This window comes from Abrus precatorius, unplaced genomic scaffold (genome assembly GCF_003935025.1).
Source record: "Abrus precatorius isolate BTA unplaced genomic scaffold, Abrus_2018 Scaffold3, whole genome shotgun sequence".
Lineage (NCBI taxonomy): Eukaryota > Viridiplantae > Streptophyta > Magnoliopsida > Fabales > Fabaceae > Abrus > Abrus precatorius.
The window spans coordinates 2,649,343-2,673,250 of record NW_020874373.1 but is presented as its reverse complement, the minus strand read 5'-3'; the positions used below and the strand labels follow the sequence as shown (position 1 = coordinate 2,673,250).

Sequence of the window (23,908 nt, the reverse complement as noted above, 5' to 3'; positions counted from 1 at the left end):
ATACATATAATTTGACACTGTATCGAGGAAATTCTAAAGCAAATTGAATTTATTTATTTTTAACTATGATGTGAATTTGATAACCTCTCCAATTTAAATTGTTCATGTTTCTGTGTGGATCGATGCTATAATGCCTGAGATTATTAAAATTGTAAAACGAATCCGATGCTGTACGCAGTGCATTATGATATCACACTTAAGGGGACAAGTTTAAGTGGATATATATGTGGGGGAGAAAAAAGTGGATGAAAATGTTTTGACCCTGAAAGAGTGAAACAAAATGGCTTTAAAAAATTGAAGAGAATATACAAACAAAATCGTATTGTTCACGCTGAAAAGACATTATCAATGTAATAATAGCCTAAAGTCTCTCCTCGTGTTTTAAAAGAATAAAATATAAATTTATCCGCATGCATGGAATCATGTTGATTGATGATGCCCAAGTCTGGTGAGTTGTTGGTGCAGGCGAAGTTTCACTATGGCAAATTATTATTATTATCATTATTATTGAGTCTCTTTTTTGTCATGCAGTGTGGAACAAGGCCTAGATTTTGGGCTTTGATTTAGTCTTGATCCAAAGTTATTGTTGGGCTGAATGAATGACACCAGCCTTTCTTTCATTGCTAAGTAACTATGCAGATCGATGTTAGTTATGGTCGTTACTTGACTAAGATCCAAAATCCAAGCCAACAAATGCTGAGTCCTACACTGTCTTTCGCTGCCCTTTTGCTCCTTCTTCAAAATGTCATTTTTTTCACGTTCCAGCATAATCTGCGCCTTAATGCCGTTGGAGTATACATGCAAGAACAAATCATCAATTTATAAACTACACTCATTTCGTAGTATCAAACATCATTTTTCTCTTACACAAAATACTGTCTGTTGGAGAATGAATAAAGCCATAAAGATGTTACACAATTTGCTACTATTAATACTCCTACACGTCTTCTGTCTTCATCCTTTTCCCGTTCAAGGTTCAAATCAACATGAAAGAAAGGTATACCTAGTTGGGGAGTTTCAGTTACCCATATTTTTTAAGAGACTGATCACTACTCCCAATGAAGAATATTTTTGCTCTAAGATTAATTTATGCTTATTCTCTATTGCCCTCTTCTTAATTGATATGAATTTTTTGAAAAAATAAATAAAACAGCCATATATTGTATACATGGGAGAACTACCAATGGGAAGAACCTATGCCGTGGAAAACCACCATCACAACTTGTTGGCGGCTGCGATTGGAGAGTAATGATCGCTATTCTCAAATATAGAAATGCATTTGATTATATAAATCATCAACATTTCTTCATTAATGCCTTTTTCTTTTTTCTTTTTACAATAGCACCCAGTTGGCCAGAGAGTCCAGAATACATAGCTATGGAAAGAGCTTCAACGGATTCGTTGCCCGACTTTTGCCTCATGAGGCAGAGAAACTGCGAGGTACAATTACATTTTACTTGGAGGAAAAAGTAAGGCTTTTAACTGTGAAATGATCTATAAAGACACAAATTTTCTCTAATAATTATGCTTTGATTTTTAATTTTATGCAGAGGAGGACAATGTGGTATCTGTGTTTCCAAATACACACCGCAAACTGCACACAACAAGGTCATGGGATTTTCTAGGAATGCCCCTAAATGTGAAGAGAAATTCCAACGTAGAAAGTCATATCATTGTGGGCGTGTTAGATACAGGTATTAAGAAAAAACATTTTTCCAATAATAATAATAGTAGTAAGAACGGATAATAAAATATTGTATTTAAACAGGTATTTGGGTTGATTGCCCTAGTTTCAATGATAAGGGTTATGGACCTCCCCCACGAAGATGGAAGGGCAAATGCATGACCGGAGCCAACTTCACTGCCTGCAATAAGTATTCTTTTATATGCATTCTCTGTTATCTGTACAAGCACTGCAAATAAACAATTCACTTTTCTGATAAAAAGACTAATTTAGTAAAATAATATATTTAAAACTTTTTATTCAAAATATATTTTACCTATTCAAATTTTGAATTGTGAAATGTATAATATAAAATTTTATATGATAAACATCTGTGGATATATAATTAAATAATAATTACTTATTTATTAAAAATATTAATTTCTATTTTAAATAATATATCACATGATATATATCATTCTCCTATGTACGTGTTTGCGTGGTTTTGATCTTTCAAAGTACTATAATTTTCTCATTTAGTACTCTATTTTTAATAACTTGTTATTCAGTAATCCTTTTTTTTTCATTCTTATATAATCTTTCTAGTAGGCTTCCATTTATTTTATTTATTAAATGTTTGCATGATTCTAAACTGTTGAGAGGTAAAATAAAATAAAATTAAATCCATGGTATTTAAAAAATTCAAATAAAAAATGTGATATTTACAAGAACTATAACGAAATATATTTAACAGGCAAAACTAACAAATTACTACTACACGAATTACATGAAAAAAATTGTAAAAATAGGAGACTAAAAAAAATAATATTTTAAAGAACCAAAAACTTCATTTAACTCTTCAATTTTTCAAAAATATTTCTTAAAAATCACTTCTGTAAAGCGAATATATGTTAGAAATAAATGATGACTAACATAATTTAAATGTTCTTAACCGAAAAGTGCATGTTACTTTACATGATGTTTCTAAAATTTTGGTTACACTCAGCGCACATATCACATATGTATATATAAGAGAATTTTGAAAGGAGCACCCTCAAAAGTAATTTAATAAATTAAGTTATATTTTATTAACATGCATTTTTTAAAAAATAACGAGTGAAAGTATAATAATTTTTTTTGGTTAAAGAAAGTATGATAAATTAATAACAGCAAATTAAAGAAAATTATGTTGACAAAGTACGTGTTTGAAAATATTTTTACAAATTCAAAATTATACTTATTTAGCTAACATTATTCTTCTCGAAAATAGAGTATATTAGAAAAATTTATATACACTATATGCATGCAAGGGTGATTGGATTTCATAATATGAAAATGGCAGCAAGGTGATCGGAGCAAAATACTTCAATCTGGCCGATAGCAATACAACGAGCGACAATCTGAGTCCGGCGGATGACATGGGGCACGGTACTCACACAGCGTCGACGGCGGCGGGCGCGGCGGTGAAGGGTGCAAGTCTCTACGGCATTGGCAAGGGCACAGCAAGGGGTGGGGTCCCATCTGCACGCGTGGCCATGTACAAGGTTTGCTGGAGCACTGGTTGCAGCGACATGGACATGCTCGCCGGCTTCGACGAGGCCATCGCCGACGGCGTCAACTTCATATCCGTCTCCATAGGAGGACCCTCCCGTGACTTCTTCACTGACCCAATAGCCATTGGAGCATTCCATGCTATGAGGAGAGGGATTCTCACCTCTTGCTCTGCTGGAAATAATGGCCCTCGCCCTATGTCTGTTGAGAATGTCGCTCCCTGGATTTTGACCGTCGCCGCTTCCGCCGTTGACCGCCAGTTCACTACACTTATTGCCTTCGGCGATGGAAAGAACATTACAGTAAGTGGTTGAAACTTTTAACTTGAAACATGAAACAAAGTACTCCTCGTGAATTGTGGTATTACAAGAATACGTACGTGACTGGCTTATTTGGTTTATACTTGGTAGGGACTGTCTATTAATACATTTTCCCCCAAGAAAAAGATGTATCCGTTGACTAATGGAATCCTTGCTGCGAATCTTAGTCGAGATCTCTACGGCAGTGCTAGGTATTGTTATTCTTACTTGACCTTGATGTGCTTAATTACGGAATTTCATTTAGTAAAAAAAAAGTTTATGATTAGTTTGAGCAAATAATGATAATTATGAAGCAGTGCTTGTGATTATGGGACACTACGCAAGGACAAGGTGAGGGGCAGGATAGTGTACTGCACTGGGGGCTCAGGCGCTCAGGATTTAACCATCAAAGAATTAGGAGGAGCAGGGACCATCATAGGCGTAGACGAGACAATAGACACCTCCTACACCACACTTATTCCAGGGGCCTTTGTTGAGGCCAGCACTGTGGGCAATACTATTGATCTCTACATCAATTCCACCAAGTACATTTTCTTTTCCTTTGTCATGTCCAAGTGGGTAATGTCTTAACTTTTTCAAGTGAATTAACCAAAACAAAATTATGGAAAATTGGAATTCAGGAATGCTAAAGCGGTTATATACAAGACAACCACCACAAAAGTTCCTGCTCCATATCTTGCTTCTTTTTCAGCCAGAGGTCCTCAATTTGTCACCCCGAATATCCTCAAGGTGATCTCTCTCTTTCTCTCTTTTTCTCCCCTTGGCTTAGCTTCTAAACTTGTACATTGTTTGCGAAGCCTGACTTGGTTGCCCCGGGAGTGGACATAGTAGCTGCTTATTCCAAACTGTCAACCCTAACAGGGTACAACGAAGACGACCGTTACGACGTATTTAACATTATGTCAGGAACATCTATGGCATGCCCACATGCTACGGCAGCTGCTGCCTATGTCAAATCCTTCCACCCTGACTGGAGTCCTGCTGCTATTAAATCTGCTCTCATGACCACCGGTGAGAACCCCCATTAATGAAAATTCCCCTATTTCTAGTCAAGTGCTGATTATATATGAACAAAATCATTTTCCATATTCCCACCATTTTGGTAATTAGAATATTAAGTGGTCATGAGGTTGTTAGTAGAGAAGAAAATTTTCATTTTCAAATCTAATATTTTCGTCTCTACTATTCAGCCACACCTTTGAAAATCGGTGACAACTTCACGGAGCTGGGAGCTGGGTCAGGACAGATTGATCCAGTAAGAGCATTGCATCCTGGCCTGGTTTACGATATTAGAATGAACTCCTATATTGCCTTCCTATGTAAGCACGGCTATAACAGCACCAACATTGGTATACTATTTGGAGGCAAAAGTTTCAATTGCGCAAGCAATAAGCCTGCACCAGGCACTGATGGAATCAACTACCCTAGCATGCATATCTCGCTGTTGAACGCCAGTTCTAAAATTTCTGCAGTTTTTCATCGTACTGTAACTAATGTAGGATATGCAAAATCAACGTACAAGGCTAAAGTTACGGCACCCAAGGGTCTTTCGGTGAAGATCATCCCAGATACCTTGAAGTTTAGTCAATTGCACGAAGAACAGTCATTCAAGGTTGTCCTGAAGGGACCTCCAATGTCTTCGTATACAGTGTTATTGTCTGCATCACTTGAATGGAATGACTCTAAACACACTGTTAGAAGTCCAATACTTGTCGTTAAGCAAACGTACTAGTGGATACATTGCATAATCTAGGAATTCGAGTTCAGGAGTTTATTTGACGACAAAAAAATAGTTCAGTGGTTTTTACTTATCCCCTATATTATGTACATTTTAGTTAGTTATTCGCTTTAGCTTAAAGAAGAGTTTAGCTGCACGAATGATTAGTTCAATCAACGGTAATGACCAACACAATTCATGCATTACCTGTATCTAATAATCTTAGCAACTTTTTTCTCCCTATTAAAAAATCACACTACCTTCGTATTAAGATGTAGAATTAAGCACTGTCTCAACTCAAGTCACAATCGCTTATGAGCTACATCGCCAACACTGCTCTATCATGTCTAGAAAATGAATTGAGTTTAGGGAGAAGGGAAAATACCCATTTAACGGTACGTGTCATAAGATTTCGTGGATGAAAATCACTCTTAAAATGGACTGCTGCAACGGTAACAGCAGAGTTGTCAAGTTTAGAGACAGATCCGACAATCAACATGATGCAAGAGCAAGCACTCCACCGAACCTATGCTGCCACTTATAATTGACAATAGGAAAGGACGGTTAAAGAATACTTTTTTAAATTAAAACACTAAACTATGTCAAAAGTTATTGTATAACTTCGTGTTCCCACAAAAAAAAAAAAATTAGCAATCACGGCTTTGATCCTTAAAAGAGTTGGGGATGGACTTGTAATGAAAATCGCCATTTTTATCAAGGGATAAAAATTCGATCAATTTAGTTGATGAGAAGGTCTAAATTAATTGATATTTTCATCTTCCAAAGGCGAAAATGGTAATTTTCATCAAGACTTATGTCACCAATTTCAAATCTGTTAGAAACTAGAAGTATTCCACTAAAAAAAATTGTATTTGTTATGTGCTTGTGTGAGAAAGAGAGGGCAAAGAGAGGACTGGAAAAAAGAATGCTCTGTTTGGAAGTTGATTTCATAAAGAAAAGAGAAAGATTTATGCAATGTTTATTCATGTTTAGGACTTTTTAAATGAAAGGGAGATGATTTATAAACACTTAAAAATTCTCCTAATTACATGTTAACTCTTGTTCCTTATCTCTTTCTCTTCCTCTCTTACCTTTCAAACTTCTTAAGGAATTCATATACCATTCACTTTTGGACCATAAAGAAGAATTGACTAACTGCATTTGTGTGTAATTTTTGCACAATTATTTTTTTAGAGACAGAAGAGAAGAAATATGTGTAATACAGAAGAGAGATCACCTGAGAAATGCTACTTGTACAAGTTTTTTTTTTTAATAAATTAGAGATAGATAGAAAGAGAAGAGACAAAAAGGCGATAAGATACGTGATGTGACAGATACACACACAGAATTATCTCATCTCGAAAAAAGGTATAAGTTACAAATGTGTTACATAAATAAGTGAAGCATGAATAATATAACCTAAAAAACTATAGGGCCAAAATTTTCCAGTTAGATCAATATATCCCGATAAACAACAGGCAGATATTCAGGCTATGACATGTAATAAGATCCACACACAAGGTATAAAAGCCCTTGTCTGCATGTACTGAAAAACTAGGTTAACTGCATTTTGAGCTCAGCATTAAAAACAATCTACTTCCTCTGAAAGATTATCTCAGTTGTCAAGTAAAGTTATAAAAGTATAAAACATACAAGGCTTAAATTTCTCTCCTGTGTCCCTCCTGATATGGCATTGCGCACACAATTTCTGGGATTAACTCTTCAGAAATTGAAAGTTCAAAAATCCGGATCATAATAACTACCAATAAAAAATTTGATAAGCCTCATCATTTTAAGAAGCCAACTTCCCCCCACCCCTTTTTCTTCAGTGGGAAGATCGGGAGTAAATAAAAAAAGAAGCAAGTAAGATGATTTGAGAAAAACTTAAACCTTTAAGGATGTCAGTGCTATACATGATTTGGACTTCAGTTCTTCTTTCAAAGGCCCTCAATGGATATAGTTGACTTGTCCTCTCCTCAACTTCCAATACCTTACTTTTCCATCAAGCCATAATCGGGTGCAAAAGCTGGTAAAGGATGAATTTATGCTCCCTTTTGAAATTAAAATATGGTATATTGACAAGTCAACAGTGCATTCGAGACTGACGGTGATGGATGCTTTTCTGCTTTGTTAGCTCCTTTCTCCTCTTTCTTGCTTCTGCTGCAGCAACTGCATCTACTAGATTTTTACCCTGGCATATGCACTGTTCTTGTTTCTTTTCCAGTGAAGAAGTTGCATTGTAAGAAGCTGTTGAAGGTACCTTAGTGTTAGGGGCAAAATGTAATTGAAGCTCATGTTCTTGTTTAACAGTAGAAACATGACCATTACAGCAAAATGCAGGTCCATGGAACTTTTCTATAATGTGACATCCTATTTTCTTCTCACCTCCATCCAAAGAAAATCTTGGAGTGGCACAACCAGTGTCATTAATAGGTAGGGCCTCTGTCCAGCCAGAAGCTTCTGTTTTAAGTTTGACAGGTAGAGCAGCTTGATAATCCACATTTGCCAGTGTCTTCAAAGATGAACTAGAACTACATTGTTTACCTAGAGAAAGCTTATCTTGTTTATCTTTTACGCTACTGGAAGGTGATGGTTGTCCATTTCCAAACACTGGAAGGGGGAACAACCATGGACATGGAAACATATACAACGGATTTTGAGGTCGATTATCATTTACAAGGTTATTTTGCTGGAAACATGAAACAGACTCAGAAGAACATGGCATGTTGGAATTAGGTGGAACAGCGATGGAATTAAATGGTGTCTGTTGTAATTGAGCTGGATTAGAAGATTGAAGGATGGAAGGCCAAAATATCTGTGTAACTGGAAAATGGTTATAAAGGAACCATGGACTGTTACCAGACAGAGGTGTAACCGCAGTCACAGATGATTTGGGCTCAACAGGTGTTTTCTCCACCTCAGCGTTTACTGACTTGGCTATCTGCAAATGGAAGCAAATATCAATTTTACTGTATTTATATAGATATCATGGAAACACAAGGAGTTATACTATGCTTAAATATTTCTACTGCAGCATAAACATCTTACTTGTGCCTTTAAATGCTTATTTGTAGTCTCCAAAGACTGATACTCTTTCAAAGCCAACTCCTTCTCCTTTTCACCAGAGATGTCAAATTGTGAAAGAGCAAATGATTACATAAACATTAAAGAGGATAAAAAGAATTGAGAAATGATAATATCTTAAATAGATGCTTCGTACAGCTAAGCACGACAACTGTATACAGAGGAAGAAAGTGGAAAAGGAGGACATAAAAGGTGGCTTGATGAGAAGATATCAAATAAGGAATAGTACCATACCTTCTTCAGGTTTTCATTCTCCAACACCAAAGTGGCAGCTTTTCTGGTTAACTCTTCACATAGAGCCTGAAACAATTTTTTTAGAGAGAAAAAAGAAAAGGGAAAATTCTCAATATTTTAATGAGTAATCAATCAGCTAGAACAATAGACGGCTTAAAAAGAATCTGAGGTCTTTTTTGTGTTTTATAACAATGTCAGCGCATCGGGATTTCGGTTTCTAATTGGTCCAGAATAGGCCCTCCATCTGCCTATTATCTGACTACCGTTTGTTTAACTCAACAATAGCTACTGTACTTGGCTGGAAGTACAAGAAAGTGTCTAGCTTGTTAGAAATTAGCTGGCTTAGAGATGAGAAGACTTATTAGTAGTTCTCTTACATAACTCTGGCTGCTTGCTTACCCGCTCACTCAAACAAGAGCTCAAAGGCATTCAGGCATGGCAGCGACTAGTCTTTTGCGCTAGGAGTTATCTTATTGTTGTTTAGTTTCGCTTTCATTTAGCAGTGAAAAGGAACATCTTTATGAGAGATGAACGTAATCTATATCTCTTCTTTGGTTAAATCAAGGTTTATTTTATATTCCCTCATTCACATAAATAATATGGAATTGAAATCTGCAATGACCTCTTCATATACATTCATGATTAAAAGGCACAAACAACAAGAGTGCCAGACAAACAAACCATGTTGTCAATTGCAGAAAGATGAAGTCAACACTGGCTATTTTGCAAAACACACCAAGCATGTGCTACATGTGTGTTTGGTTTACATTTTGGGCAACATAAGCAAGCAAATTTAGCAACGGTGAATTGATTTTCCTATGTAATACCTGCCTACGGCGAATTGTCTGCCTTGCTGACTCTCTATTTGCCAATACCCTGCGGATCCTCCTTGCTTCTTTTTCTTCCTGAACAGAAAGCCCAGTAAATTACAAGTGCCAACTACACCCAGAAATTCCTGTAGAGGAAATTGCACACACTCTACTATACCTCAGTTAAATTTCTCCTTGATTTGCTACATCGAACTATAGAGTAACTTGTAGTCTTAGGTAATAATCCAGCATCCTGCTCCACCTTCATGTGTCTCGAGCTGTCATCTTGCGGAATCCTTTCTGTTTCTACAGATGCAGTGGTGGATATTTTCTCATGTAGATGCTGACCTGCAACAGCTTTTCCCTGCCATAAATTAAATCATTTCTAAATTCCTGCATAAAATGTTACAACTTGGTGATACTCTTAAGTATTGGATGCAAGCTTTAGTCAATTGACTAGTTCAACTTTATACCAAGAGGAAAAAACAAGAGCTGAACATGTTAATTGAAGTTTATATTTTTCTCCAAAAAGTGCAGGAGCATAGATGTTCGTCAATAGTAAGCAAAGTGAGAAAATCAAAACGAACAAAATATATGCACGGATGTTCCATTAACAAGGTCACACACTAGGAATTCTGAATATTACCTGATTATACAAAATGGAAATAAATTCAAGCAACTAATATTAGACGTAGCATTACGATAAAATTGTTATGGCGGGAATGGTGTGATTTTTATCATAGGAATATCCAATTAGCAGAGGACCAAAATATTTACATACAGTTTAATTATTTTTTTGTCACTTAAATTTTAGTGGCTGATATTAACCGATAAACCAAACCGGTCATGACAAAAGAAAGCGGGGCACAAAATGTGGGACTTGCTTTCATTATTTCCGAAAAAGGATACGAAAATGCAACCCAGACGATCACTGAGTCTTGACTCAAACAGAATGACACCGGTCTCTACTCCTAAGCTCTCGTTCAGAATTGCGGAAGAATCATTATTATTTTGTTCACGCTTTTGATTAATTGTGGAAAATTGATCTTACGGGTCCTATATCTACGTTGAAATCGAAACAGTTATTTGACTCGCTTCTTCCTCACCCCACCGATATAAAATATATATATATACACATACACTGTTATGGATAATTGTGGACTAGTGTTTCATATAAAAATACAATTCAATAGTGTAACTAATATTTCTCATAGTCAAATCAAGTGCGTTGAATTTGGGCTGAAATTATGCGATTAAATAAGAGAAGAATAGTTAAAGAAAACTAACCCCAGGCCCAAGAGGAGAGTGAGAGAGATCCGAGTCAGGAGTCGGTGACTCGCGAGTGAATCGACTCGTGGCTCGTTTGCCGCGCCATTTATCGGCGGAGTGAGAGTCGCGCATTGCCAAGTGCGCGAGAGTCTCCGCCGCTTCAATCTCCTGCGTGTGGAGTAGCCGATCCACGCGCTCCTCCGAGGCGGACGAAGACGAAAAAGAAGACGAAGCAGAAGAGGTGGATGCAGAGAGCTTCTCGGATTCCGCATCCATGATGGTGTTGTCGATGGCACAATCACAGAGGAAAGAGAGAGAAATTAGTGTAACGGTGGGAAGAGGTAGCAGAGGGAACCGAACACAGAGAGAGAGAGAGAGAGAGAGAGAGGGTATCATCTCAGTCACTGGTTAGCAGGGGAAGCAGAAAGATCGTAGATGAGTGCCACGTGTCATGCCAGCTCACAAGTGGACATCTTTGATAATAAGCAGCCATGTATCTTCGCTTGCCACGTTTCTTGAATTTGACCACGTAGGCGATTTGCCGCACTGCAAAAGTCGGCCCCTATACTCTTATTAATTAACTATACATGCGCCTAATCAAATCCCAATTTCTTTTTCGTGCCAACCACCCTCTCAAAAAATATTAATTAAAAACTTCATAGATCCCAAAATTTTTAAAACTGTGATCAATTTATCTACATAATTTAAATATAAAAAGAGGATCATTGTTACAAAAGAATAAAAAGAAGTGCAATCAAAAGATTCTCACAAATGCATATTTAATACAATAAATTACAATCTATATAGTTTCATTAAATAATAAAAAAAATTCATATTTTTAATAAACTTTATTTTTATTTGATACTTTTTAATGAAAATTAAATATTTTTATTCTTACTTAATTTATACGGTTTTTTTATTGTGTTTGCACAGTTGATATATTTAATAGAAAGTTCTGTTCATCAAATTTTATTAAACGAACAACAGTAACAAATCATAATCAATCTAATCCTTGGAGCTTTGAACTTGACAACATTTCATCATGTTTGACCTTTAAAAAAATAACCACATAAAATTTACTATATCATATATGCCATTTGAAAATTTAAAACAATAAACTTGATTCGATATGACATCAATACCTGGATCCGGCCACTTAATTGAAAAAATTACTCCCATATATCTTCCTTTACCATCTTCTTTTAAATAATTTTGTTCGTAAATATATTTTTATCCAAAATATGATTTTTAAAATCTCTATAAAAAATTTATTTTTAATTTACACACTTAACACAGTTGATTTAGTCCTTCTTAATATAGAGATTCAAAATACGTAACTTCTATTGTTTTAAAAACTTTAAATAAATAAAATTTAAATATTGGTTAATTTCAAATATTAACATATTTTTAAAATTTAAAAGTTCATCTGAAATTTTTTATGAGAAAAAAAAAGGAAAATTTAAGTGTAATAGTTTTTGAATAAATTATATATTGATGTTTTGAACACAGTTAAGTTAAATATTCAAAAAAAACATTGTAGTGTCTCAAAATTTTGATAGGTTTAGATGCATTTAATAGACGAATTAATGATAAATTAATGCATGTAAATTTATATTCCATTCAATTACATGACATGTGTTTTTTTCTCTATTATTTCTAAAGTATTTTTTTGTAAATTTAAAATTATATAATAATTTTAAATATAACAAGATTATCAATGTACAATAGTTGAAAGTTTAATTATGCTAAAAGAACAATAGTTGACACTTTCTTATTGAAAAATGAATTAAAGTAATAAGTTTTGAAACTCTCCTACCTATATAATAATTTTTATCAATGTACAAAATGAGTTACATGTTAGAACTCTTCATTATTTTTTATTTTGCACAAAGTAAAACAACTTAATGTAACAATATTAAAATATTTGATTCTTGAAGGAGATATGATTTTTGGGTCATATTTTTTTATTTCACATTAAGACAATATAATAAAGTCAATATAAAGTGTATGTGTTTAAAAATTGAAAATAACAAAGATTATTTTTTTATAAACTTTCCTCGAATCATTGATTTATTTGTTATTTTTTTATAAACTTTCCTCGAATCATTGATTTAATAAAGGAAAAAGATTATTTTTGTTTAAAATTCTTTTGATTAGACATTCAAATAAACAGAAATTCAATTTTCATTCAAAAATTTTAATTGTGAATTACTATTAATTTCGACAACAGATCAATTTTTTTTATAATGTTTCACTTATTTGTTACTTTCATTTTTTTCATTTAAAAAATAGAAAGAATGCAAAAAAAAAAAAAGTATTAAAATATAATTATTAAATTTAACTTTAAATTTTAAAAAATAATTCTTATAAGATTATTTATCTAATTATGATAATTAAATAATATTTTTTAATAAATCTTTTAAATACATATTATACTAAGACACTTTAGTCATTGTTATAGTAAAAAGAAATTGAACACCATTTCAACCTAATTAAAATAATTAAAAGATTAATAGTTAATAATAAAAAAATTATGACTAATTACCTAATAAATTAGAGTTGAATCATAAAACCCATTAACCCAAATATTGTCTATAAAAAAAAAGAAAAAATATATAAATAAAAGATTAACTTCTAAATATTAAATAACTTTTATTAACTTATATTTACTTCTGACTTTATCATAATAGTGTTTTGCTTTTGTAGATACTCTTTACGTCATAATATAAAGAAATTCAGAATATTTTACAAAAACGTCATATTAATAAATAAGCGAACAGATTACATAAGACTAATGTATCTCTGAAATATATATCATCAATAACAAAAAATAATTAAATAAATATATTTAATTTATATATTTATTTAAACTTTTAAAATATTGTAGATATAATCACCTAAAAATAATACTTTTAATTACCATGTAATTGGTAATTAATAATAAAATACGAAATAATTAAGAGACGTGGTGAACAGCAATCTTAATGACATATACCGTATATATCATGTTATTGTCAGAGATTATCAGAATACTTAGAAAATCGTATCCTTTTTTTCATCTTTTGTCTAACCAGCTCTATCGGTGCCTCAATTCTACTCGAGTAACTCAACCGTGAGATGGGCCAATAGATATAAAGTATAGTCTGCAAGGGAGCATAGTCAATAGAGGAACAAAGAAAATAATCACTCGAGACAAGTGAGAGGAAAGAAAAGAATGCATGGAGGCGAAACAGGAGAAGAAATATAAAGTGCAAGTTAGATAAAAAAAAAATTTAAATCGTCTTATTCTAAATTTATATTAGTATAAAATAAAGTTATTTTTATATCATTTAATTACTTATTATTATTATTATTATTTTGTTTTTTATTTGGTTTAATCCAGATTCGTTTCAGGTTGCGTATTTAGATCTAGAAATTTTTTTTTGCATATAACTTAAGCGATACCGATCACTTTCATGAGTTGATTTTTATTATATAATTTCGTTCAAAAATTACTCTTAAATAAAAATTTACATCATTTTAATTATATTTGCAAAATTTTTGTTAATCGAAAATTTTGACACTATCAATATACATTAAAAATAACACTTTGCGTCTAATCTAATGCAAAGTAATGACACTTAGCGTTTATAAATAAAATGTAGTTTAATATAAGTTATTAAACGAACTATAGACACAATTTTTTAAATACACCAACTGCGTTATTTTTTAACTACACCGAATCTAAATTTGTCCAATTCAAGCCCTGCGAGATGCATACAAGAGATGACCTACACGTTAAAAATTATAACATTCTTATAGCAAAAAACTATAACATTCATGTATACGTATTAGATGTATCTGTAATATATTATAGTTAATAAAAACTTACTATAAGTGTCCTTCATCATTAGAAAAATTAATTAAATGTATCTATTTAACCAGCAAATTCTTGGTGTTAATCCGTCAACATTTCAATATTCTCCTCAACTATAGACCCCAACAAAATTTAGAATTTCGCAGCATTCACTAATCCTTTCAACTACGCATATGTTTGATTGCATTTTTAAAAAGAGTTTTTTTTTTCCATAGAATCGTATTTGAATAGCAATACCGTTTTCTGCAAAGCATTCTTCATGCTGCATTGTATATAACTCCCAAATGGAATTTATTCAACACATCTTATGAGAAAAACCTTTGACAGCAATCATCACACAGACTTTTGTCTTTTAACAGAAACCATCTACCTATTAGTGCTGCTGGTGGCACAAAAGTAGTCACGAGAAACACCATCTTCTTGGCCATTATTGACTTGTGAAGACTTTGTAAGTTAATAAAAACAATATTTTTTTTTTATTTCTTTGTCGTTCTACTTTTAAGTCCCTTCTTTTCTTTTCTTTATTTCCCCTTATCCCATCCCTTTTCTTACCTATTTTTGAGATTTAGTGACCAAGACTAACTCCTGCTGAATAAGAAGGAAATACATGAACTTTCATTTACAAGGAGGTCCTCTATACACCCTTGTTTCATGGTTACGCCGTTTCGTCGAGTTATTATTCCTATTGCACCAAAAATCTTTTCTAACCATTTTTTCTATTCATAATTATTTTTTGCCCATTATGATGCAGCTGGAGAAGGCTATTTTTTACATGCAGGCAATGCAAAAGATTTTTTTGTACCATATATTACTAATGGAACTATAGTGGCAAAGTCAATTTTTTTTACTATATATTACTAAAAGTATTTTTTGTACCAATGAAAAGAATACCTTCAGACTTTAGATATCTCCTTTATATTTAAGATGTATCTTTAATATATGTATATTAAAAAAATAAGCGAAAGATAAACATAATATATACAATATTACATACTATATTAATTATTTAGTGATTTAAATAACAAAATTAATATACTATAGTCACTCATTGCAACTAGTTGATATACAATACAAATTTTTGCATTGAGGTGAAGAGCAAATTAAAAACAGTGGTGATATATGACTTCTAGCCACTAACCATGAAGTCATTCAATGAATTTTGATGAAATAAGAGTTTATTCACAAGTCCAATAAAGAAAATTATTGAAAAAAATCTAAAAGATATACATAAAAAAAAAAGTTATAAATTACTTTTATTAATATAAATAAACTCCTCGAAATGTCACATTAGTCTAGCATAAGGGTTCCACTATTGGTGGTCATATCAAACATCTCTTCACATTTAGTGGGAAAAAAAGCAAGAGGCGAGATCATAACAACGATTGGACCTTACAAGATAACACACAAGTCCTCAAAAAGTTTAGATGATATATGGAACAGGTATTTTCAACACTAAGTAAAGCACCTATAGGCTTGGCTTTAACAACCTAAAGCATCATTAAGCAGGAAGCATTCGCCTAAAGTCATTTAAGTATACTAAGGTCATTTAAGTATAGATCAATCAACACAAGTTCCATTACTATTACCACAAGAAGAGCTATTAGATGTTGAACAAGCAGGAGGTGATAGAAGTTCAACCATCCGTGAGTATGATGAAGGGGTAGGGGGAACCTTTGGAGAAAGGTTGAGCATCTCCAAGGCACATGTTCTAAGCTCCACAGGGTAGTCAGCAACACATCCAATTCTAGGTCCAGCGCCTGTTGACCATTTAAGGGAAAGTCTATGTCCTAATTGGTAGGATTTTGAAGCCTTCTTGGAATTGATTCTCTGCAATATTGCAGTCTTAGGCACCACAGCTCTTGGACTCTGAAGACCACCTGATAGAGTCCTTTTATAAGTAGAGACAGGTTCAGGTTGAGGATCCTTCTCAACTGAAGATGGAGTATTGGCAGCTTCCTGGGATATTTCAGACAAATTCATCGTAGTAGTGCTTGACACTTCAGTTGTTGCTGCTCTTTCACTGAGATTGGTATCCTCGTAGATATCAGAGTCTTCATTCGCCTTGCGCAACTGAAACCATGAATCAGAATTATTATTATTATTATTATATATATACAAGAGGGATTGCCACCTAGTCTTCACCTTGATTATTAAATGTTTAGACCTTGCATAACCATAACCATAAACATCATCCACAAATGCAAGATGCAATCTTATTAACTGAAACAAAAAGACCATCATGATAAAATCCAAATCAACAACAGAAAATGCTCATAAATGATCAAGGAATTGAATAGCCACCTTTCAAATTAAAATTTTTCTACAAATGGCATTTTGACAAAATCTATGACAATTACCTCAACTTCATCGAGCTTGACGCCATTTTCCCTGAGATATGATAAGAAACAGTCAAGAGTGTCATCTGTTGGCCGGTAGTGTCCACTATAAGCAGAGATGGACTGAAAAGTCAAAGGCACAGTCCAAGTAAGAACTAGACATTAGCAATTTAGCAACGCACTAATGTTGGAGCTCAGATTTGTTAGTCAACGAGTCCATATTAGGCAAACAAGATAGCAGCCCCACTATCTCCTTATCATTAAAATATATAAAGGCTGGCAAGCAATACTCAGAAGTTCCATTAGAAACAATAATTTAAAGGTTTTGTTTTCTCAGTTTAAGCATATACGGGTAGAAAATTTTTATAAAAAAAATAAACTGTTATTGTATTGAAATTATAAAAATACAATAAATATTTCTCTTTTTAATAAAATTTTACTATTATTAACTACTTATCCTTATCTCTTAACAAAATCTATAATTTAATTATGCAATTTATGAAATTAATTCACCTTAAGAATCCCATGCTCAGCCTCAAGCCTTCCAGCAGCTAACGTAGCTCCTCCAGCCAAAAAACTAGAATGATGAAATAATCCCTTCTTTTTCTGGAAGTTTAATGCAACAATGTATTAGTGTACGGGAAGGACATGCCAAGTTGTCCTTAAAAGAAAATACTAAACTTCTAAATTTAATTGAGCTTTAATTGTTACCTTGCCGGCATAAAGTTTCTTGGAAGTGCTCATTACAAATATCCATTTTGCATCTTGAGAGTCTTCAATTGTATGAAGCAAGTCCCCATTTTGCTTGTGGAAAATTTTGCCCTCGCAGACAATGTATTCATTCTGTTCTCTCTCTTGCTAATTCAGGCAAATAAGAACAAGTAGAACATGGAGCAACAAATTAGAAAAGCAGGAAAATGAAGTGATACAAGTCAAGACAGTCAAACTTAACTACATTTGCATATATAAATCCAAACAGAGAAGCACATACAGGTCCCAGATACTTAATACATTGTTTTTGAAGCTTTGATCGAGGGCACTGTTCAAGATCAAGATTCTTCCCATTTCCTAAATCCAACCTGCAGAAGGAGAAAAACAAAATTTCAGCAAAACAAACCAAACCGTGCCCTCTGGTTCTCCCCCTTTGCATCCTACTCAGCACCTGAATCCCTTTATATGATAAGCCGTTTGTTAAGATAAGAGACAAGAAATAAAGTTATAAACCTTATTTTATCATGAACTAAATACGTGTATCTATTTCAAATTTCCAATTCCCCATTACTACTAACTTGTAAATGAAGTATCACAAAAGCAAATTTAGTGATAGTATGGGATGGAGATATTTTTTGGGGATTCCATGCTGAACCGTACAAGTGTACGGTAAAAAGGTGATTCCGTTGTTCCCACAGTGGAAACATCAAATAACAAAATAATTATCAATCAGAAAAATCTTGTTCATGACGTTGTTGGTCCATAAAAAGCTTGTAAGTGCTCCAAGTATTTGTACTGAAACAACATACGCAAATTAAAATATCTGTACTGAAAAACCATACTTGAGGGGATTCTGATTTCTGAGTGATTGCTTCATTTGCTAACTTAAATCACAATCAACCCAGTTCAATTTTAACCCAAGGTTACAAAAAGCAATACCCTTTCTTTAATTCAAATAAAATAATCTTACCAATAAAAAAATGGCTGACCAGAATCCGTTTTACACCATTCTTTATAGTAGTATTGTAAATTATGCCCATAACGATGTCGTGGATCAATCTACAATTTTTAGTGACACTAATCAAATTCAGACACATATATAACTTATATATATATATATATTAATATTAATATTAAAGTACAATAATAGTATTATATTGTATATACACTCACAGCTTCGATCCAATGCTGGAAAGCCAACTTTTGTGCTTTGGCGTCCTTGGACAAACCTTTACCCACCTGTGCAAACAATCGAAGCTAAAAACGTAAGTTGTGCGAAGATTATTCACCATAAGAAACGAGGATACAGTTATTTATTTACTTAAAGTTAAAAACACAAAGATATACGTAGAAACACTCGAAGCGATACCTTGGCCGCGTTCAATTTAATTCTATTCCAGCGTGATGCGGCAGTTTGAGGCAAATTAAAGAAGGAAATGGTGCTGTGGTTCAGTCTTACATAATCTATGGCTTGCCACCTTCAAATTAAAAAAATTATATGTATTAATGATCATAATCACTTTGATTCATAGTAGGATATAATTTACGTGCATGCAGACCATAGCTCCTCAGCTACAACGGCGGAGTCCGCCAACCTGCGGCGGGTACGGTAACTCCGGTAGACCTTCTGGAGTTTGAGCGCCGCAGTGGCGTGTCCAAGAGAAGGTTGGTTGGCGCCATTGGGCGGGAAGTAGGTGTCGGTGGGGGAAGAAACGGGGTATTGGGAGTGAAGGTGAAGGTCAAAGTCAAAGTCAAAGGTTGGGGAGAGAGAGTGAGTTTGAACCTCCATGGGAGAGAGTGAGATCAGAAATTCTCTAACTCACAATAGTTCATTAGTTTGTTTCTGTTTCAGTTTCAGTGTGTGAGAGTGAGTGCTGCACTTAAGAGGACATGACATGATCTCCTACGAAGCTGTTCCAGGGACACTTTTTTTTTGGGTTGAAAGTTCAAAGGGACACAGGAATAGGGCACTTCGTTTTCTAACCATTCAAATCATTGGATTATAGCTTTTTTCTTTATATAAAAAAAGGATGTATATCATGATCGTGTCATAAAAATCAGAAGTACTACTCTCTTCTTTCACAATATTTATTACATTTTCAAAATAAACAAATTATGAAACCAATAATATGATAATAATAAATAAAATAAACAATGTTACTCTAAAAAAAAAAATTTGATTTTCTGAACCTCAATTTTAAGAATTAAGTTTAAGCTTTTATAAATAATATAATATTGATCATATATTTATATTTTAAAATAATAAATAATTTTTAACATTAATGTAGCTAACATTAATCCTTTCGTAACAACATTATATTATAATATGTTAAGTTTTAAATCATTAATCCTGTATTGCTTCTTTACTTTTTTTCTTCTAATTAAAACAAAGTTTCCTTAATTAACAATTAATAACATTTTTCTCGATTGTTAATTTTGTTTGAAAATATTTTTTTGCACCAGCACATCTCTTATGTAATACGAGTATTATATAAAAATAAATTAAAATAATAATACTTTTAAAACTGATATGAAAAAAAGTACTATCAGCTGACTAATTTAGGATTTACTAAATTTAAGGAATAATATTTTAAAAATAAATCCTAAATTTAATTTTTAAAACGTAAAAATTCACTTTCATAAAAAAATTTATAAATTAAATAAATTTCTTAAAATACATTAAACATAATTTCAAAAATTAAATTCTAAAAGTAGTAAACAAAAAAGATTTCCCAAATTCTTTTAGTGAAGAAGGCCCATTCCATAATGGGCTTATCAAGGCCGACTTGTATGTGACGCAAAATTTTTCGGATCCGATCCAATAGACCATACGAGGATACGGGTAATAAAACCAAAAACCCTAGAACCCAATTATCGGTGTTTTTGTGCCAAAACGAACCCTAACCCTATTTATAAAATTACAGACACATCGGTTCTTCCTTCACCTTCACAACTTCACTCTCAAATCGCCCATTCTTCTGCAAAATGAAAGTCATCGCTGCGTATTTGCTCGCTGTCTTGGGAGGCAACACTGCCCCTTCCGCCGATGACCTAAGGGACATCCTTGGCGCTGGTACACTCTTCTCTATTGCAACGTTTTCGTATTTTCAATCACCGTTCAGATTTATTTCAAGTGCTTCATTTGTTCACAATCGCGAACTTAATTTCAATATCATTTGGTTTGACTGTGAATTTTCGATGTTCAGTTGGAGCAGAAGCGAATGATGACAATATCAGTAACTTCTTGTCCGAAGTGAAGGGCAAAGATATTGCAGAGGTTATTGCCGCCGGTAGGGAACAATTAGCCTCCGTGCCTTCTGGCGGTGGAGCCGCCGTTGCCGTGGCCCCTGCTCCCGGAGGAGGTGGTGGTAGTGCTCCGGCCGCTGCCGAATCGAAGAAAGAGGAAAAGGTGGAGGAGAAGGAGGAATCAGATGACGTAAGCTTTTTCCTTTTTGTTTTTAATGTATTTAACAGTTCTAGTTGGTTGGATTTGGATTAAACGCAAATATGTCAATTCCGTTTATTGTCGTTTTGTTTATTTTTGAAGTTATGTCATATAGTATACGGTAATGGCTTGGATTATTTGAGCAGTGTCTTATTGTTTCGTTTTTATTTCTTTTTGTGATGCAGGATATGGGTTTCAGTCTATTTGATTAATTGGTAAGCTGTTCACCCTTGGTTCAGAACATATTACCAATTTAGGGTACTTTAGTTTTGCATTTTATATTTTTTTTTTGTTAAAGTAGTATTCATGCCAGAGAACTGTGTGAAAGAATTCGGCTTAATATTGTTTACGTTCGTGATGTTATGGAAGTTTCGTGATGTTATGGAATTCATGTTTACTTTAATGCTAGACACTTTCTTTATTGGAATTCAGTGTATGTGTCTATCGATTGGAGTTAATAGGGGTTATTTATTCAATTGAAATTCACACGATCAAAATTTTTCAGTGTCACTGAATGGTGGATGATATTGAAGACTACTTTGGCTAGTATTGGTGAAACAAATCATGCGGTACAAAAAATAAAAGATTTGGCTGTGAGATCCTACTTGAAATATAGGAAGTAATGGCTATAGTATGTCCAGATGAATGATTATTTCATGTTTAGTAGTATGAAAACAAGAATGCACACAGATGAAACTACGCGTAACGAAGCTACTTACACATGGTTGTTTAATAACAGGAGTAAGTATGGTGAAAAAGGTTGAGAGAGAGGTGTAGATAAACTACTAGGCATGTATTCCTTGAAGTCGGATATAAAATTTTTAAAGAAATTTTCCGCTTGCCATATAACCACAAAAAATTTGTGTCCTTCCGAAAGAGATTCTTTCGTATTTTATGGGCCAAGGGCACAAGAAGACGTATATTATTCAACTAGCAAAGGAAAGTCCAAATTCTTTGCCCGAGGCTGGAGCTAGCAACTTTGGTTCCACCCCCAAAACACCTGCACAAGTTTCCCCTATTTTCAGTCACAATGTCCAAAACTTAGGCTTTGGTAAATTCTGGATTGTTGTTTGCCTCCAAATAGCACTGTCTCACGGACATTGTCGCCATAATTGTCCAGGCAGTACAAATGCACTGGAATAAAGGTATGGAAGGCTATCATACTCAACTATTTTCCCATTTTCAGTTGCTTTGATGGTCTACGATGAACAAAACACGCACAAAATGTGATGACATCAGCAAGCATGATGCTTAACAAGAGACTCTCATGAAGGGATAAATCTTTTTCTTTTTTTTAACATTTCAAAGGATAAATATGATTAGTAGTCACTTTTAGGAAAATGAATGCCACGGTCAAAAGGGCCTTTAGCGTGTAAATGGTATGTTCAAGTTTTTTAGCATAAATGGAGAAACAGAAATTTGAGAAAAACTGCTGTTCCATTCAGCTGATTTGCGATCGTGATCAACTTGTTCAACTCTTCTCAGCTCACCATACAATTTCAAAGGGAAAATAGCAATATCACCCATGGTGTATACATCAATATGCTTGTTTTGGAGAAGGAATCAGTCTGCAAGCAATACAATTAATGGCGTCATGGTAAACGTTTACATGATTCATTAATTACTTTCTTGGGTAATATTTGTAGACTACGAAACCACTGGATGTGGTCTCACTGACCTTGATTTCACCCTTCTCTTTTGCCTGAATGGGGGTAGGAAATCATGCTAAAGTTTGGCTAGCAACTTAAAATGGCATCCCATCCGTGGAGTTTAGAGATCACCTGCGAGTTGCAACCATTCCTCTCCATCATAATTAGCTGTGAATTTAACAGCAACGTTTCCTTTAATGACTTACTAGTAAGATGACCCGGGCGATATACAGATGTGTTATTATGTCATAATATAATATTATAATTATTAATTATAAAAAATAATTTTATAAACTATTTATGATAATATTTAAGTTATTTTAAAGTTTGAAATTAATTTGTACATATTAATTATTATTAATAAAAATTGATTATTTATAACTGATTATTGTTCTGCCTTAAATGTTGTAAGAATAAATGTATTAATATGTTAATATTAAAGTTTAAAAAATATATAAATATATTAATTGTACTAAATTAAAATTTAGAGTAAACTATTAATAATAAAATTTGAAAATATTTTTAAACTTTGCAAGAATAAATATATTAATATGTTAATTTTAAAGTTATAAAAAAATGAATAAATATACTAATTGTATTAAATTTAGAGTAAACTATTATTCTATGATTTTTCAAATTTATAAACTCTTTGTAAACTTTTCAAGAATAAATTCATTAATATGTCAATATTAAAGTTAAAAAAATAGGTAAATATATTAATTGTACTAAATTAATATTAATTTTTATTCATTTTATTGTTACATGACCTTTCGAATATATAAACTCATTAATTCTCATTATTCATTCTATTATTCCTGATTAATCAAATATATGTTAATATTAAAGTTTAAAAAATGCGTAAATATGTTAATCGCACTAAATTAAAATTTAGAGTAAACTATTAATAATAAAATTTGAAAATGTTTTAAATTTTATAAGAATAAATACATTAATATGTTAATTTTAGAGTTAAAAAATGAATAAATATACTAATTACATTAAATTAATATTAATTCTTATTCATTCTATTGTTCTATGACTTTTCAAATTTATAAACTATTTAATTCTTATTCATTCATTCCACTATTCTTCATTATTCAAATACCAATTATTAGTTTCTAATAATAAAATTTAAAGTAAATTATTAATATTAAAATTCAAAATTATTGTAAACTTTTTAAGAATAAATTCATTAATATGTCAATATTAAAGTTAAAAAAAAAGTAAGTATGTTAATTGCACTAAATTAATATTAATTTTTATT

General features: G+C 32.8%; 4 protein-coding genes across 7 annotated transcripts; 2 read left to right on the top strand and 2 right to left on the bottom strand.

Annotated features, from left to right (window-relative positions):
* The first annotated feature begins 907 nt into the window (after positions 1 to 907).
* LOC113861377 (subtilisin-like protease SBT4.15) lies at positions 908 to 5,764 on the top strand. The gene is made up of 11 exons (XM_027494158.1): positions 908 to 997; positions 1,154 to 1,245; positions 1,343 to 1,440; positions 1,551 to 1,694; positions 1,769 to 1,874; positions 3,006 to 3,516; positions 3,625 to 3,725; positions 3,831 to 4,058; positions 4,155 to 4,263; positions 4,332 to 4,545; positions 4,725 to 5,764. Exons 1-11 carry the CDS (start codon positions 908 to 910, stop codon positions 5,264 to 5,266), a joined length of 2,235 nt encoding a protein of 744 aa, XP_027349959.1. The 3' UTR covers positions 5,267 to 5,764.
* Positions 5,765 to 6,830: 1,066 nt separating this feature from the next.
* On the bottom strand, positions 6,831 to 11,080 carry LOC113861378. Of its 2 annotated transcripts, XM_027494160.1 has the most exons (7): positions 10,666 to 11,079; positions 9,557 to 9,742; positions 9,397 to 9,474; positions 8,570 to 8,635; positions 8,300 to 8,365; positions 7,637 to 8,192; positions 6,831 to 7,498 (listed from the first exon to the last, which is right to left on the bottom strand). In XM_027494160.1, the coding sequence occupies exons 1-7, from the start codon at positions 11,041 to 11,043 to the stop codon at positions 7,335 to 7,337; spliced, it is 1,494 nt and encodes a 497-aa protein (XP_027349961.1). In that variant the 5' UTR covers positions 11,044 to 11,079; the 3' UTR covers positions 6,831 to 7,334. The 2 variants fall into 2 exon arrangements, with proteins under 2 accessions (XP_027349961.1, XP_027349960.1); XM_027494159.1 differs by having other exon boundaries at positions 6,831 to 8,192; positions 10,666 to 11,080.
* A 4,701-nt stretch (positions 11,081 to 15,781) lies between these two features.
* On the bottom strand, positions 15,782 to 19,479 carry LOC113862631 (IQ domain-containing protein IQM3-like). The gene is made up of 9 exons (XM_027495718.1): positions 19,110 to 19,479; positions 18,920 to 19,028; positions 18,724 to 18,789; positions 18,521 to 18,609; positions 17,831 to 17,918; positions 17,551 to 17,697; positions 17,353 to 17,445; positions 16,861 to 16,962; positions 15,782 to 16,573 (listed from the first exon to the last, which is right to left on the bottom strand). The coding sequence occupies exons 1-9, from the start codon at positions 19,337 to 19,339 to the stop codon at positions 16,061 to 16,063; spliced, it is 1,437 nt and encodes a 478-aa protein (XP_027351519.1). The 5' UTR covers positions 19,340 to 19,479; the 3' UTR covers positions 15,782 to 16,060.
* Positions 19,480 to 20,448: 969 nt separating this feature from the next.
* Positions 20,449 to 22,409, top strand: LOC113862988 (60S acidic ribosomal protein P2-4-like). 3 transcript variants are annotated; one of them, XM_027496341.1, is made up of 3 exons: positions 20,449 to 20,623; positions 20,757 to 20,986; positions 21,181 to 22,409. In XM_027496341.1, exons 1-3 carry the CDS (start codon positions 20,536 to 20,538, stop codon positions 21,205 to 21,207), a joined length of 345 nt encoding a protein of 114 aa, XP_027352142.1. In that variant the 5' UTR covers positions 20,449 to 20,535; the 3' UTR covers positions 21,208 to 22,409. The 3 variants fall into 3 exon arrangements, with proteins under 3 accessions (XP_027352142.1, XP_027352141.1, XP_027352140.1); XM_027496340.1 differs by having other exon boundaries at positions 20,449 to 20,632; positions 20,730 to 20,986; XM_027496339.1 differs by having other exon boundaries at positions 20,449 to 20,683.
* The last annotated feature ends 1,499 nt before the right edge of the window (positions 22,410 to 23,908 follow it).

What these genes read in the sequence shown, in the direction of transcription:
- LOC113862631 (XM_027495718.1), bottom strand. Translation starts at nt 19,339, where the DNA reads ATGGAGGTTCAAACTCACTCTCTCTCCCCAACCTTTGACTTTGACTTT. An exon ending in GTTGTAGCTGAGGAGCTATG is followed by an intron (nt 19,029 to 19,109) that starts GTCTGCATGCAC and finishes TTTAATTTGAAG; the next exon opens with GTGGCAAGCCATAGATTATG. An exon ending in TCAAGCTCGATGAAGTTGAG is followed by an intron (nt 16,574 to 16,860) that starts GTAATTGTCATA and finishes TCATGGTTTCAG; the next exon opens with TTGCGCAAGGCGAATGAAGA.
- LOC113861378 (XM_027494159.1), bottom strand. Translation starts at nt 11,043, where the DNA reads ATGATACCCTCTCTCTCTCTCTCTCTCTCTCTCTGTGTTCGGTTCCCT. An exon ending in AGACAATTCGCCGTAGGCAG is followed by an intron (nt 8,636 to 9,396) that starts GTATTACATAGG and finishes AAATTGTTTCAG; the next exon opens with GCTCTATGTGAAGAGTTAAC. An exon ending in ATAAGCATTTAAAGGCACAA is followed by an intron (nt 8,193 to 8,299) that starts GTAAGATGTTTA and finishes TTCCATTTGCAG; the next exon opens with ATAGCCAAGTCAGTAAACGC.
- LOC113861377 (XM_027494158.1), top strand. Translation starts at nt 908, where the DNA reads ATGTTACACAATTTGCTACTATTAATACTCCTACACGTCTTCTGTCTT. An exon ending in TTGGCGGCTGCGATTGGAGA is followed by an intron (nt 1,246 to 1,342) that starts GTAATGATCGCT and finishes TTTTTACAATAG; the next exon opens with CACCCAGTTGGCCAGAGAGT. An exon ending in GATCTCTACGGCAGTGCTAG is followed by an intron (nt 3,726 to 3,830) that starts GTATTGTTATTC and finishes ATTATGAAGCAG; the next exon opens with TGCTTGTGATTATGGGACAC.
- LOC113862988 (XM_027496339.1), top strand. Translation starts at nt 20,536, where the DNA reads ATGAAAGTCATCGCTGCGTATTTGCTCGCTGTCTTGGGAGGCAACACT. An exon ending in ACCGTTCAGATTTATTTCAA is followed by an intron (nt 20,684 to 20,756) that starts GTGCTTCATTTG and finishes TTCGATGTTCAG; the next exon opens with TTGGAGCAGAAGCGAATGAT. An exon ending in AGAAGGAGGAATCAGATGAC is followed by an intron (nt 20,987 to 21,180) that starts GTAAGCTTTTTC and finishes TTTGTGATGCAG; the next exon opens with GATATGGGTTTCAGTCTATT.